A 12,554-nucleotide genomic window follows, 5' to 3' on the forward strand; every position below is an offset into this window, starting at 1 on the left:
TCTTTTTCAAAGTGACTTTACGCTTTACGTTACTATCCCCTGATAAACAGCTAACATTGAACTGTATAACAAAATAATTTGGATACATTATGAGAAACTTGAAATTTCATGGAACATTACCAGAATTATACTCACGAAGTTGAGTGAACCTCGAAATAGCAGCACGTGATGTCCCACACCGTAACCCGTGTACATTTCAACCATGCAAAACGTTGCTTGAGTGGTATATCGGGACCGATGAATTCTATGTGCTTTAGCCACTGTGCTCCTACTGAAATAGGACTGAAAAGTCCTTTTGTTCCCGTAGTCAAACGAAGAACGGTCTTACATTTTGTGCTACATTCTCAATTAATTTAAAAAGTAAAAATAAAAATCCTCCCTCCCCCCCTTTTATTGCATAGGTAGGTATATCTATCTCATTTCCTTCCTATCTTATGATAGACCTACGCAAGCAAGACCTCGATAAGGACTGATACCGGGAGATTATTATCAGAGGGGATTTGACTCGTATTAAAAAGGATTTAACTATTAGATATTTAACTCGTATCTTGGTTTCACTGGCGCGACAGCTCCATACCAAACACAGGGGCCTCTTGTTTGGCCTTTTTCATATAGGTAAAATAACTAGGTGAAAAACACAGACAAAAGATTTCATTTTCCTTATCAATATCCTATTGTTTCAGACTAAACCAAGTTTCTGTTTGAATGCTTTATTTTGTCATCAATAATGATTAAATTCTTTTTCATGTAGACATTAATTACCTAACACATACTGATAAACAAGTTCTACTGGGTTGGTACTTAGGTGTGTGATATCATCAAATTAAATATATGTTCAGTAGGTAGGTACATGTTATAATTATGTATGTAGGTATATTAGGTACCTATGAGTTGAAAACTAGCAAACACAGTTATGAAAATAGCTTTTCCACGGAGCCTATCCCACACACATACATGACACATATTTACCATTTCAGTAACAGCTGTGCAACATCATAGTAGTTGTCATGAAAACCAAGGATTACATAATAGAGTGGCAAGACTGACGGTGCAACATTGTGTAATCTAGGAGGATGTTGAGATATTAAGCTTAGATCATAATCTAAAGCAATCATACAGGAATATGTCAAATATAAAATGATATTCTTACCTATCTGGGAGGAGTTGACACAACATAGAGTTCTTTGGAGGCAAGCAGTCTGGTCGGCACGGGATTCACATATCCCTAATACGCCATCGGAGGGAGTGAGTGAGTGAGTAAAAAATAATGTATGCATAATTTTCAATACCTAATTTTCCTTGAGATTACCTCATAAAATGATGAGTAAAAATTATTTTTTGCCCCGGCCAATATTTAATCAAGCAATTTTTACTTTCCTTTTCCTATAGGAAAGAAAGTACTGCAACTTTCGTCACTAAAGACTTAAATATTTCCCCTTCTCTAGTAAAAGTTCATTTGGATCTCGGGCCTAAAGCTGTACAGAACAACATCCTACTAAGCTGTCGTCTATCAGAGTAAAACCTTATGGTACCGACTACCATTTGAATGGTCTTTGCTACAGAAATGAGAAATGACTGTCAAATTATTTATATGAACTTGATATACTTGATAGAGGTAGGAGGTAGGTACTAACAATTAGATGAATCAGACGCGTAGGTGAACAAATTCTAGGGGGTTTGGGCTAATAGCTGTGTCTGGCACTACAAGAGAGAGCTTTCAATTCTTTACATTCTTCAACTACGAGCTATGAGTTTTTTTTTTTTTTCTTTCTTTCAAGAGGATTTAAAGAGGGAACTGTAACTGCTAGGGTCTTATCGTCCCGAAATCAAAGACAGAAGGAAGACAAGATAGGAGAAGGCCAGCCGTTCCGAAAATGAACGTTATCCCTTCAGGATAAAATCCGGCCCGGGCGGAATCGAACCCGCGGTCTAGCGCTTACATGGCATTATTTCTTTAACTCTGGCTAACTGAAAACTGTGGTAAGATCGGGCATAAAGGGTTTCAGTTTCTCTTCACTCCGGCACTGTCGCAGTCCAACTACTATCGGAATCACCAAAGTGTAACCAAGTCAGGCCGGCAAACAACGAGCAATAAAAGTAGGAAATGACATCCTGTCTCATTTCGGTCCGTGTCTGTGTCACTCCTGACAAATCGTACCTACAAATAAGAATACCAGAGTGAAAATTACGAGTCCGTGATTTCTGATTGCATCAGATTTCAGTGGCGTGGCTGTGAAATTATAGAGGGAGAAAGAGAAAACAAAGGAGGAGGAGGAGAAATAAAGGTATGATGAAAGAGGGAAGAAGAGTGGAAAGAAAGCGATGAAAGTAGAGAGATTAGAAGAGGAGATGGAGAGGATGAGAGGGAAAGTTCTAGTTTTCTCTTACTCCTCCTCCTCCTTAACAATTTCACTGTGACGTCACTGAATTATAAATAATAAATTATGGAACTGTTGGTCTGATTTTGATGAAATTTGGAACAAATATGCAACATATTAAGGCAATTTTCTCACTGAACATTAGATCTTATCGAACCTTTTGAAGGGCAGGGACCAGTAGGTATAATGATACATAATACTTATTTATGAAGTATACTCCCTGATCATTCCCATCCAGAATGACAGTATCTTGAAGAAGGTGAAGTGGTCTCAAAGGATGAAAGATTTCTTGTTTTCAGCAGAAAATCACTCCTCTTCCGATGTCCACTGACACTGATAAAGCTGAAGTAACGTCCGGTCAATCTAGCGGACCAGCTGTGTCTTCGCCGCCACCAATAATTGAATTTTATGATCTGTAACAAAAAACAAATGAAAATCCGATGGTTAATCATTTCTATCTTCTTTGGAGGTACACATTTACCTGCAGTTTGTAATACTTATTTTCTTCAAGTTGGTCTACTTGGGCAGATTTTGATTTCGATAAAATTGCATTAAAATCTTTCATGTATACTTACATGTGTAAAACCTGGAGAAGTGATTTATAGGTATATATGTATTTATATAGGTATATATTTTATGTTCTTAAATGCATTAGTTATTTTTATTTCATGCATCAGATGTCTGTTTTATGTTTTACATGGATATGATAAACTTAAAATTGAAATCTTTCGTGAAATGTTTGCAGGTGTTAAAATCTAGATGACTTGTATGACTTGAGCATGATATAATGGGATCAATGGTTTGATTTACTGAGTAGTTTACTCAGTAAGAGTAGTTTAAATGATATAATCGGCTTAGTTTCAAGAAAAAACGCCACCGTGGGCCCAGGTATTAGAACACTTACTACCAACACAATTAGTTGTATCCATACATGTCATGTTTTGCTGAAAACACTAAATACTGGATGACTTTTTTTATCGGGATAGTTATCAATATCAAGATACCGAAGACTTGAACTTGTTTCAGGAAACACAAATACCCGTAGGTACATACCTACTTATAGTGGTAACCCGTAGGTATTTAAAGAGTGGGATGTGGCATAACTTTTGGTGGTATTAAGGGGTTTGTGGTAAAACTAAATGTATTTCTTATCTTTATCTGTTTCAACAGTAAGGTTGTGTAAGGAAGTACCCTATCTATTTTCCGTTTCAATTTCTGGATCTAAAATAACAATTACAGGAGATCCCCTCTTTCAACCAGTTTGTACATGCGATGAGTTGTAAGTCGATGTAAATTTCAGGTCGGGGTTGGGTATCAAACCGGAACCTTCTACCTAGTAAGCAATTATGGTACCACTGTAGTTGTGCTCTTCATTTTAATGTGTTTTTATACGGGGTGGATTAAATAATGGATTTCCGTTTGTCTCATATATTTCTTGTAACCTGGCGCAGCGTAGTTTGAAATTAAGGCATTCGTTGATCAAATCTGCAGTCTTTTGGAGAATATAGGTACCCGTAGGTACCTAAATAGAACATTTTTGCACAAATTTGATTGGTTGGCTGCTGATATACGACCAATCAGGTTAACAAGTAAGTAGGTACACTAAATGTGGAATCTGGAACTTAATTCGATCTTAGGCTGTATCGTAAGGTTCACTGACGTTATGATTCACCAATTAGCCTTAGTAGCATAAACTGGGTGGCCCTACAATTGGCAAAAGTCTACTAGCCAGCTAACAATCATATGGAGCAGTTTTTCTTAAGGTACACCCTGTATACGGACTAACGTTTTCTACAAGGAAGCGTACAAGAAACATTTAGAAGACGAAAGTCGACCTTATGAACCTGGTAAGCTTGCTAAGGAGATAGAAGTGCGAAAAGTGGACCAGTCTGAAAATAAAATGATTCATCAGGAGAACAAAGCAGAGTTAATAGGAGAAGAATATTGTCAGGAGGATGAAGAGATGGACGTGTGCTCCTTAAACAGTGAAGAGTCTCTAGTGCTTGAGAAAATGTACAAATCTTACCCATGAACTAAACTGAACATGCTAAATCCTAAACTAGTTAAATACGGGACGCCAAATCATGGTGAATTTATGAGAACTGTTGATAAACTAAAAAACCCAGCAAAACATCATGAAAAGAAGTTAAATACGGGACAAATCATGGTGAATTTATGAGAACAGTTGATAAACTAAAAAACCCAGCAAAACATCATGAAAAGAAGAAAATGAGTAGAGGGAAAAACAAAAAGTCTGGATGTAAAATTATTTAAATTTTCAACCATTGTTAATGATGTTTTCTCTCTGCATTGTGTCTTCGCTCTTCATATTCTATTGCATTCTATTTTTATTTCATTTAGAGTTTGGTAAAATAAGTTAAGCAAGCTAAATTAATGAAAAAGAGTTGCTATTGTTTTGAAGTTAATTAAAATTCATAGCATTTTTATCTCTTCTTGCAGGGAAAAGTTTTTGCTCATCTCATTGTACACTGTTGTATGTATTTATTTTAAGTAAACCCCTTTTTTTTAGTCTTTTTGTGAATTTAATAAATTACCTACCTAAGTACCTACCTATGTCAACAACTCTTTCTTCCTTTAGTCTTTGGTTTCAGCCAGTCTCACACTTGCAGATGAAGATGATGAATAAACATATAAACATACAACTTGTTTCCAGTGTTTCTTACTTTCATGGAAAAAAAAACTTTGTGTGCATACCTACACAGAGGAAAACATAAAATAGGTACTTACTTGTCAGCTTATCAATAATTTGGTGAAATGAAAACCAAAAGACCAAAACACATACCTATAACTTAAAGTGGATGGGTGGGTGGGTAGGTAGGTAGTACTTTATTCAATACATATTTTGTAAAGAACTTTTCTTTTTAAATAATGATAAATTCGTAGATCTTTGTTTTAGACTTAGTTTTGATTTGACAAAAATGGAGTTCCCATTCTTTTAAAAACCGGCCAATTGTAATATAATACTCTTAATTACCAACTAGCTCTAGCTGGTTCTATGGTCATTTGGTCATGCACGTATTATGCAAGGGACAAAGGTAAAGTTTCAATCGAACAAATACACGATAGACCTAGGTAATGGGGTCTATTCCTGAAAGGAATGGGGTTTAACTTTGCAGACTGCTTTATGGAAGCCTATGAAATGTGTCAATTGCGTCAAAACACAAACAAAAGTCACACATTCCTTAACCCTTTCAGGAATTAGCTGCAGGTCGCTAGCTGGTTCTATGGTCATTTGGTCATGCACGTATTATGCAAGGGACAAAGGTAAAGTTTCAATCGAACAAATACACGATAGATCTAGGCAATGGGGTCTATTCCTGAAAGGAATGGGGTTTGACTTTGCAAACTGCTTTATGGAAGCATATGAAATGTGTCAATTGCGTCAAAACACAAACAAAAGTCACACATTCCTTAACCCTTTCAGGAATTGGCTGCAGGTCACAAATTGAAGTTAGGTACAAGGACAGGTGTTATCGTGCAACACAACAAACTCAATCAAGCATGAAGGTGTATTCAAACCTACACAAAGTGAGTTGTGTTCAACGTACAGCAAACTGATAATAGAAGTCATGTTTAATCGTTTATGTTTTATGTGAATCTAAAACTCAATGTTGTCTTATCCTGATGTTATTTAGGTAAATAATAATAAATACTCGCAGGTAATTGATCAGCATTTACGAAAAATATACCAACCTATTTTTTTTTTAATGTGCGTAAGTAGTGTAAGTACCTAGGTAAGTAGGTACAACAATTTTACGTTATTTCAAGTTGGTAAAGTATTCAGATATTTTTCTTGTGTATACGCGTCGTGAACTACCGAAGTTTTGTTGACTACCGTAGTTTACAGCTCGTCCCTTAGGACTTCAATAGTGAAGTATTGAACCCGCGAATTTTTAAAATTTTGGTCACACATTTATTTTAAATTTTTTAAATTTATGAAAAAGAAATTAAGATTTTTAAGAAATTTTTACTGAATTTAAGCTATTTTCAGAAGGATTTCAATAATTTCTTATATCTCACAGTGTTCCTGTTGTTCGTTAAGGTTCATAGTTCTTACTTACAACGTGAGCATTGAAAAGTCCGTGTTACTGTGATTCATTCCTAAGCAGTGTTTACTGAAAATGACCGAAGATGCTGGTAGTAGCGTAAAGCACTGAAAAAAGATTAAAAGTGAACTGTTCTCTTTAGACCTAATGAGAGGAATAATTATACTGAAAACTTCAAATATAAAGGGGATTAACTAACAGAAAGTCCGTGTATAAAATGAGCAATAGATAAGAAATGATCCATTCACTCAAGTCTAAAGAGAACAATTTTTCATTATAAGAATGTTATGAGGAAGGAAACACATTCAAAACGTCCATGATATGTCTTACCCCAAGTATTGGGTCCTGATCATTGACAAGGGATTAACTAACAGAAAGTCCGTGTATAAAATGAGCAATAGATAAGAAATGATCCATTCACTCAAGTCTAAAGAGAACAATTTTTCAAGAATGTTATGAGGAAGGAAACACATTCAAAACGTCCATGATATGTCTTACCCCAAGTATTGGGTCCTGATCATTGACAATCGAGACAATCGCATGGCACAAAACAAAAGAATAATTCTCATTACTCTTCAAACACATACTGTACTATAGGGGTACCGACTTTGCTACTGAAGATAATGGCGGGGTTAAAGCAACCTAGTCGTTTTAGAATTTAAACCAGCTCCTGAAATGTCCCCACGAAGTTGAGTGCACCCCGATATAACCAGCAGAAAGTGATGTCCCTAGACGATCTCCCGTCCAGGAACCAACCACGCATAACGTTGCTCAACTTCAGTGATGCATTGAGAACTCCTAGATCTGCTTTCAAATCAAGTATGTCGGGAGGCGAGCGGACATCAAGAGTTAAAAGCGTTTACTCAACAATGAAGTTGAAAATTTCTGAAATTAAACTTCTCAAAAATGGAGGGAGGAAAAAGTATTACAAAAATATCTCTCAAGAAAGAGCGTGCTGATACTTACCCCAGTTAGAGAAGGAGGGGGTGTGGCTTTTGCCTTATTGAACTCTCCTAGTCCGCTCATTTGTGCAGGTTTCAGATTATCCTCATACGAACTACCTCTGAAATGTGAAAAAGACAGATATTAGAGGTGGCATTCTATAATTCTTTTAATTGACAATCGAGACAATCGCATGGCACAAAACAAAAGAATAATTCTCATTACTCTTCAAACACATACTGTACTATAGGGGTACCGACGTTGCTACTGAAGATAATGGCGGGGTTAAAGCAACCTAGTCGTTTGAGAATTTAAACCAGCTCCTGAAATGTCCTCACGAAGTTGAGTGCACTCCGATATAACCAGCAGAAAGTGATGTCCCTAGACCCTAGACGATCTCCCGTCCAGGTACCAACCACGCATAACGTTGCTCAACTTCAGTGATGCATTGAGAACTCCTAGATCTGCTTTCAAATCAAGTATGTCGGGAGGCGAGCGGACATCAAGAGTTAAAAGCGTTTACTCAACAAATAAGTTGAAAAGTTCTAAAATTAAACTTCTCAGAAATGGAGGGAGGAAAAAGTATTACAAAAATATTTCTCAAGAAAGAGCGTGCTGATACTCACCCCAGTTAGAGAAGGAGGGGGTGTGGCTTTTGCCTTATTGAACTCTCCTAGTCCGCTCATTTGTGCAGGTTTCAGATTATCCTCATACGAACTGCCTCTGAAATGTGAAAAACGTCAGATATTAGAGGTGGCATTCTACAATTCTTTTAAATGGCAAGATTCTCCTGAAGAAACTCTTTCAGTCGAAAATTTTTTGGCTGGAAGATCTTTTATTTCACTGTAAACCAGAGAGAGAGGGGCACCACTCGTAATTCGAGATACTTTACCAGGGAGGTCTTGAAAATTTCTAAACTTTTGTGAATCCTTATGTCAATAGGAAGAGATTGAATTCTTTTAAATGGCAAGATTCTCCTGAAGAAACTCTTTCAGTCGAAACGCTTTTGGCTGGAAGATGTTTTATTTCACTGTAAACCAGAGAGAGGGGGGCACCACTCGTAATTCGAGATACTTTACCAGCGAGGTCTTGAAAATTTCTAAACTTTTGCGAATCCTTATGTCAATAGGAAGAGATTTAAAGAGTATGCAAAGCATTCTTCTAGTTATTAAAACTGAAAATACGCACGACTTTTTGGATCCTTCATAGGTGACGTTCCTGGACTGGGCAAACATATCGAACTCCGAATCTTCAACTTGTGAGCTCGGACTCGTTTTAGCGGGAGGTTGAGAAATGTCTGTGGCAGAATCAAAACGTACAACTTTAGTTTTTTAGCTAAATTCCCTTTAATGTATTCTGTATTATAAAGTACATAATTATAATGTAAACACAAAAACCTGTACCAAAAATGTCAAAATACATACTTCAACTTGTGAGCTCGGACTCGTTTTAGCGGGAGGTTGAGAAATGTCTGTGGCAGAATCAAAACGTACAACTTTAGTTTTTTAGCTGAATTCCCTTTAATGTATTCTGTATTATAAAGTACATAATAATGTAAACACAAAAACCTGTATCACAAAAAATGTCAAAATACATAAGACCTTGGATAGATTACAGGAGTAAAGGTACTTTTCAGTTCCATCTTAGCAGGATAAATAAACAAGAATAATGTAAACACAAAAACCTGTATCACAAAAAATGTCAAAATACATAAGACCTTGGATAGATTACAGGAGTAAAGGTACTTTTCAGTCCCATCTTAGCAGGATAAATAAACCAGGTATATTCAATCAACTTACTGAGTTTGGACAGGTTGGAGTTCAATCCTACATCGACTGGGTCATCATCATCCAGATCTATGAGAGAAGGACCACTATCAGCCGCTACATCAGGTTTCTTGCTTAGTTTGGATGCAGCATCCGGATTTTGTTTACCAATAGCAGCTTCTCGGTTGCTTTCGTAGCGGTTGAATCTGTATGAAATTCAAAGTTTTATTAATGATTAAGATTAGGTACCTTTTTTATGATTCCTATTTTCCACAAGGTCCGTTAGTAGCTATCCGCTTAAACCGCGAACAATCCGCGTAAAAACCGCTAACAATATATCGATAATCGACGCATATCGCGAAAAATCCGCGTACAAAGCGAACTAACCTAACCTGAGTTCGCGTCACTTCCAGCGCCCATCAGCCACATAGTCTTCAAGTCTTTTGTCTGAACATTTCTTCTGATCACACGATGGGTTTTCAAGTCATGAATGGGCAGCGAGAACACTCGATGAAATGATGGGCTCGTGATTTCAATGACACCCACTCACCTGAAACTTTGCTCACCTCGGGTTTAAAAATGCACAGGTTGAAGCTAAGTTACAGGCGTTGCGTGCAGAGACGAGAGATTGAGTTTCTCAGATTCAGGGTCCAATAGTATGGGATTACTGCTGACGATCTTCGTAAAGGTAGCATGCTACCTGTCATGCCTACCAATAATATTAATTATCTACATATTTTTCATTAGACCAGCCAGTCACGCTCAGACGAGACGGTCTGACAAACCTTGGTCTCAAGTTATTTTTCCGCCGCACGTTCTGACGGTATAAGGGTGAGTGGCTGGTATTAGAGTAATCCAATTTCAAATTTTGGTTCTAAAAACACACATTTTGCAGGAATGTATATTGTATAGTCAGCGCAAGATAGACCGAGGTGGAGAAGGCTCATCAGAGCAGGTTTTGGACCTTCACGGCCTGTATAACCGGATAAGTAAGTAAGTATAGTCCTAGAAGGCAGCTTGTGAGATAATCCTCAGAATCATTGCGCAGATGGAAGTGTGATCTTGTGCTGACAGGACAGGGTTTGTAGAACGGACCTGAGTTCATCAATCCTAGAACCACGTCAGTCACCATGATGTTGAGAACGGGCCACCTGAAAACGTAAAAAAGAAAGCGGTTTCAATTGAGTAGTAAAAAATAATATGGCAACAGGAGAAAATACCGGACGAATGGAAGAAATCTGTTATCATTCCCATTCACAAAATAATGTATGCATAATTTTCAATACCTAATTTTCCTTGAGATTACCTCATAAAATGATGAGTAAAAATTATTTTTTGCCCCGGCCAATCTTTAATCAAGCAATTTTTACTTTCCTTTTCCTAAAGGAAAGAAAGTAATGCAACTTTTGTCACTAAAGACTTAAATATTCAGTAAAAAATAATGTATGCATAATTTTCAATACCTAATTTTCCTTGAGATTACCTCATAAAATGATGAGTAAAAATTATTTTTTGCCCGGCCAATCTTTAATCAAGCAATTTTTACTTTCCTTTTCCTAGAGGAAAGAAAGTAATACAACTTTCGTCACTAAAGACTTAAATATTTCCCCTTCTCTAGTAAAAGTTCATTTGAATCTCGGGCCTGAAGCTGTACAGAACAACATCCTACTAAGCTGTCGTCTATCAGAGTAAAACCTTATGGTACGGACTACCATTTGAATGGTCTTTGCTACAGAAATGAGAAATGACTGTCAAATTATTTATGTGAACTTGATATACTTGATAGAGGTAGGAGGTACGTACTAACAATTAGATGAATCAGACGCGTAGGTGAACAAATTCTAGGGGGTTTGGCCTAAAGCTGTACAGAACAACATCCTACTAAGCTGTCGTCTATCAGAGTAAAACCTTATGGTACCGACTACCATTTGAATGGTCTTACAAAGTGCTTAGACAAAGAACTGAGTTTAATACTTGAGCTTCAAATGTATCAACATGAGCTGCCATGGCTGACCCGCTAAAATGTGTCCCAAGTGTGTGTTTTAGATATTGTTAATTTTGATCCTGGTGAATTATTATTAATTAGATTCATATTAGACACCCAAATTAGATAATGGCTTACCTTATTTTCTATTTGACTAGGGTTCTTAGTTCAACTAAGAACCCTAGTCAAATAGAAAATAAGGTAAGCCATTATTTGATCCTGGTACCTATATTTTGGCATTGACCAAAAGGAAGCCAAAATGGGCATAGGATGGACACATCTTGAGATTCTCAAGTGACACAAATTATGGACAGAACTAAAATAATAATAAAAATAGTAATAGGTAATATTAATCCAGAGAACTCTGATTTCTGTACAAATTTTTAAATCACCGTACCAAATAGGTATACCTACCAATGTATTTAATAACAAGAATATAAAAGGTGAAGGTACCACCAGATTTTTTACTGACAGTTTCATTTTGTTAAATTGTTACCTACGTCTTTTTGTTTTAATTCAAATCAAATTCAATACTATCAACAATCAAACTCAAGCGGTCTTTCCTTTCAAGATCTAACTAATTTCGGTCACTTCCAGCGCCCATCAGTCACATAGTCTTCAAGTCTTTTGTCTGAACATTTCTTCTGATCACACGATGGGTTTTCAAGTGATGAATGGGCAGCGAGAACATTCGATGTAATGATGGGCTCGTGATTTCAATGACACCCACTCACCTGAAACTTTGCTCACCTCGGGTTTAAAAATGCACAGGTTGAAGCTAAGTTACAGGCGTTGCGTGCAGAGACGAGAGATTGAGTTTCTCAGATTCAGGATCCAATAGTATGGGATTACTGCTGACGATCTTCGTAAAGGTAGCATGTAACTAGGCGATATTAGTAAAAGTAGCATGCTACCTGTCATGCCTACCAATAATATTAATTATATACATATTTTTCATTAGACTAGCCAGTCACGCTCAGACGAGACGGTCTGACAAACTTTGGTCTCAAGTTTTTTTTTCCGCCGCACGTTCTGACGGTTTATGGGTGAGTGGCTGGCATTAGAGTAATCCAATTTCAAATTTTGGTTCTAAAAACACACATTTTGCAGGAAACTTAGATATGTATGTATATTGTATAGTCCTAGAAAGCAGCTTGTGAGATAATCCTCAGAATCATTGCGCAGATGGAAGTGTGATCTTGTGCTGACAGGACAGGGTTTGTAGAATGGAACCGAGTTCATCAATCCTAGAACCACGTCAGCCACCATGATGTTGAGAACGGGCCACCTGAAAACGTAAAAAAGAAAGCGGTTTTAATTGAGTAGTAAATAATGTATGCATAATTTTCAATACCTAATTTTCCTTGAGATTACCTCATAAAATGATGAGTAAAAATTATTTTTTGCCCCGGCCAAT

The 12,554-nt window shown here is 36.8% G+C and overlaps 2 protein-coding genes across 7 annotated transcripts in view; one reads left to right on the top strand and one right to left on the bottom strand.

Annotated features, from left to right (window-relative positions):
• LOC103512929 overlaps window positions 1–12,554 on the top strand; it is a 39,142-nt gene that overhangs the window by 23,925 nt on the left and 2,663 nt on the right. The window lies entirely within an intron of this gene.
• The window catches only part of LOC103512928 (target of Myb protein 1), a 32,538-nt gene that overhangs the window by 3,441 nt on the left and 16,543 nt on the right, over window positions 1–12,554 (bottom strand). Inside the window, exons 6-9 of one of the 4 annotated variants that reach the window (XM_026826258.1) lie at window positions 9,187–9,359; window positions 8,576–8,684; window positions 7,412–7,508; window positions 6,944–6,958 (exon numbers count right to left, since the gene is read on the bottom strand). In XM_026826258.1, coding sequence (XP_026682059.1) covers window positions 6,944–6,958; window positions 7,412–7,508; window positions 8,576–8,684; window positions 9,187–9,359 — 394 coding nt within the window. Of the gene's footprint in view, window positions 1–6,943; window positions 6,959–7,411; window positions 7,509–8,013; window positions 8,111–8,575; window positions 8,685–9,186; window positions 9,360–12,554 lie in introns of all 4 variants that reach the window. The other 3 variants (XM_026826259.1, XM_026826261.1, XM_026826260.1) reach the window with 3 other exon arrangements.

Source organism: Diaphorina citri, unplaced genomic scaffold, assembly GCF_000475195.1.
Source record: "Diaphorina citri unplaced genomic scaffold, Diaci psyllid genome assembly version 1.1 scaffold899, whole genome shotgun sequence".
In the NCBI taxonomy this organism is placed as follows: domain Eukaryota; kingdom Metazoa; phylum Arthropoda; class Insecta; order Hemiptera; family Psyllidae; genus Diaphorina; species Diaphorina citri.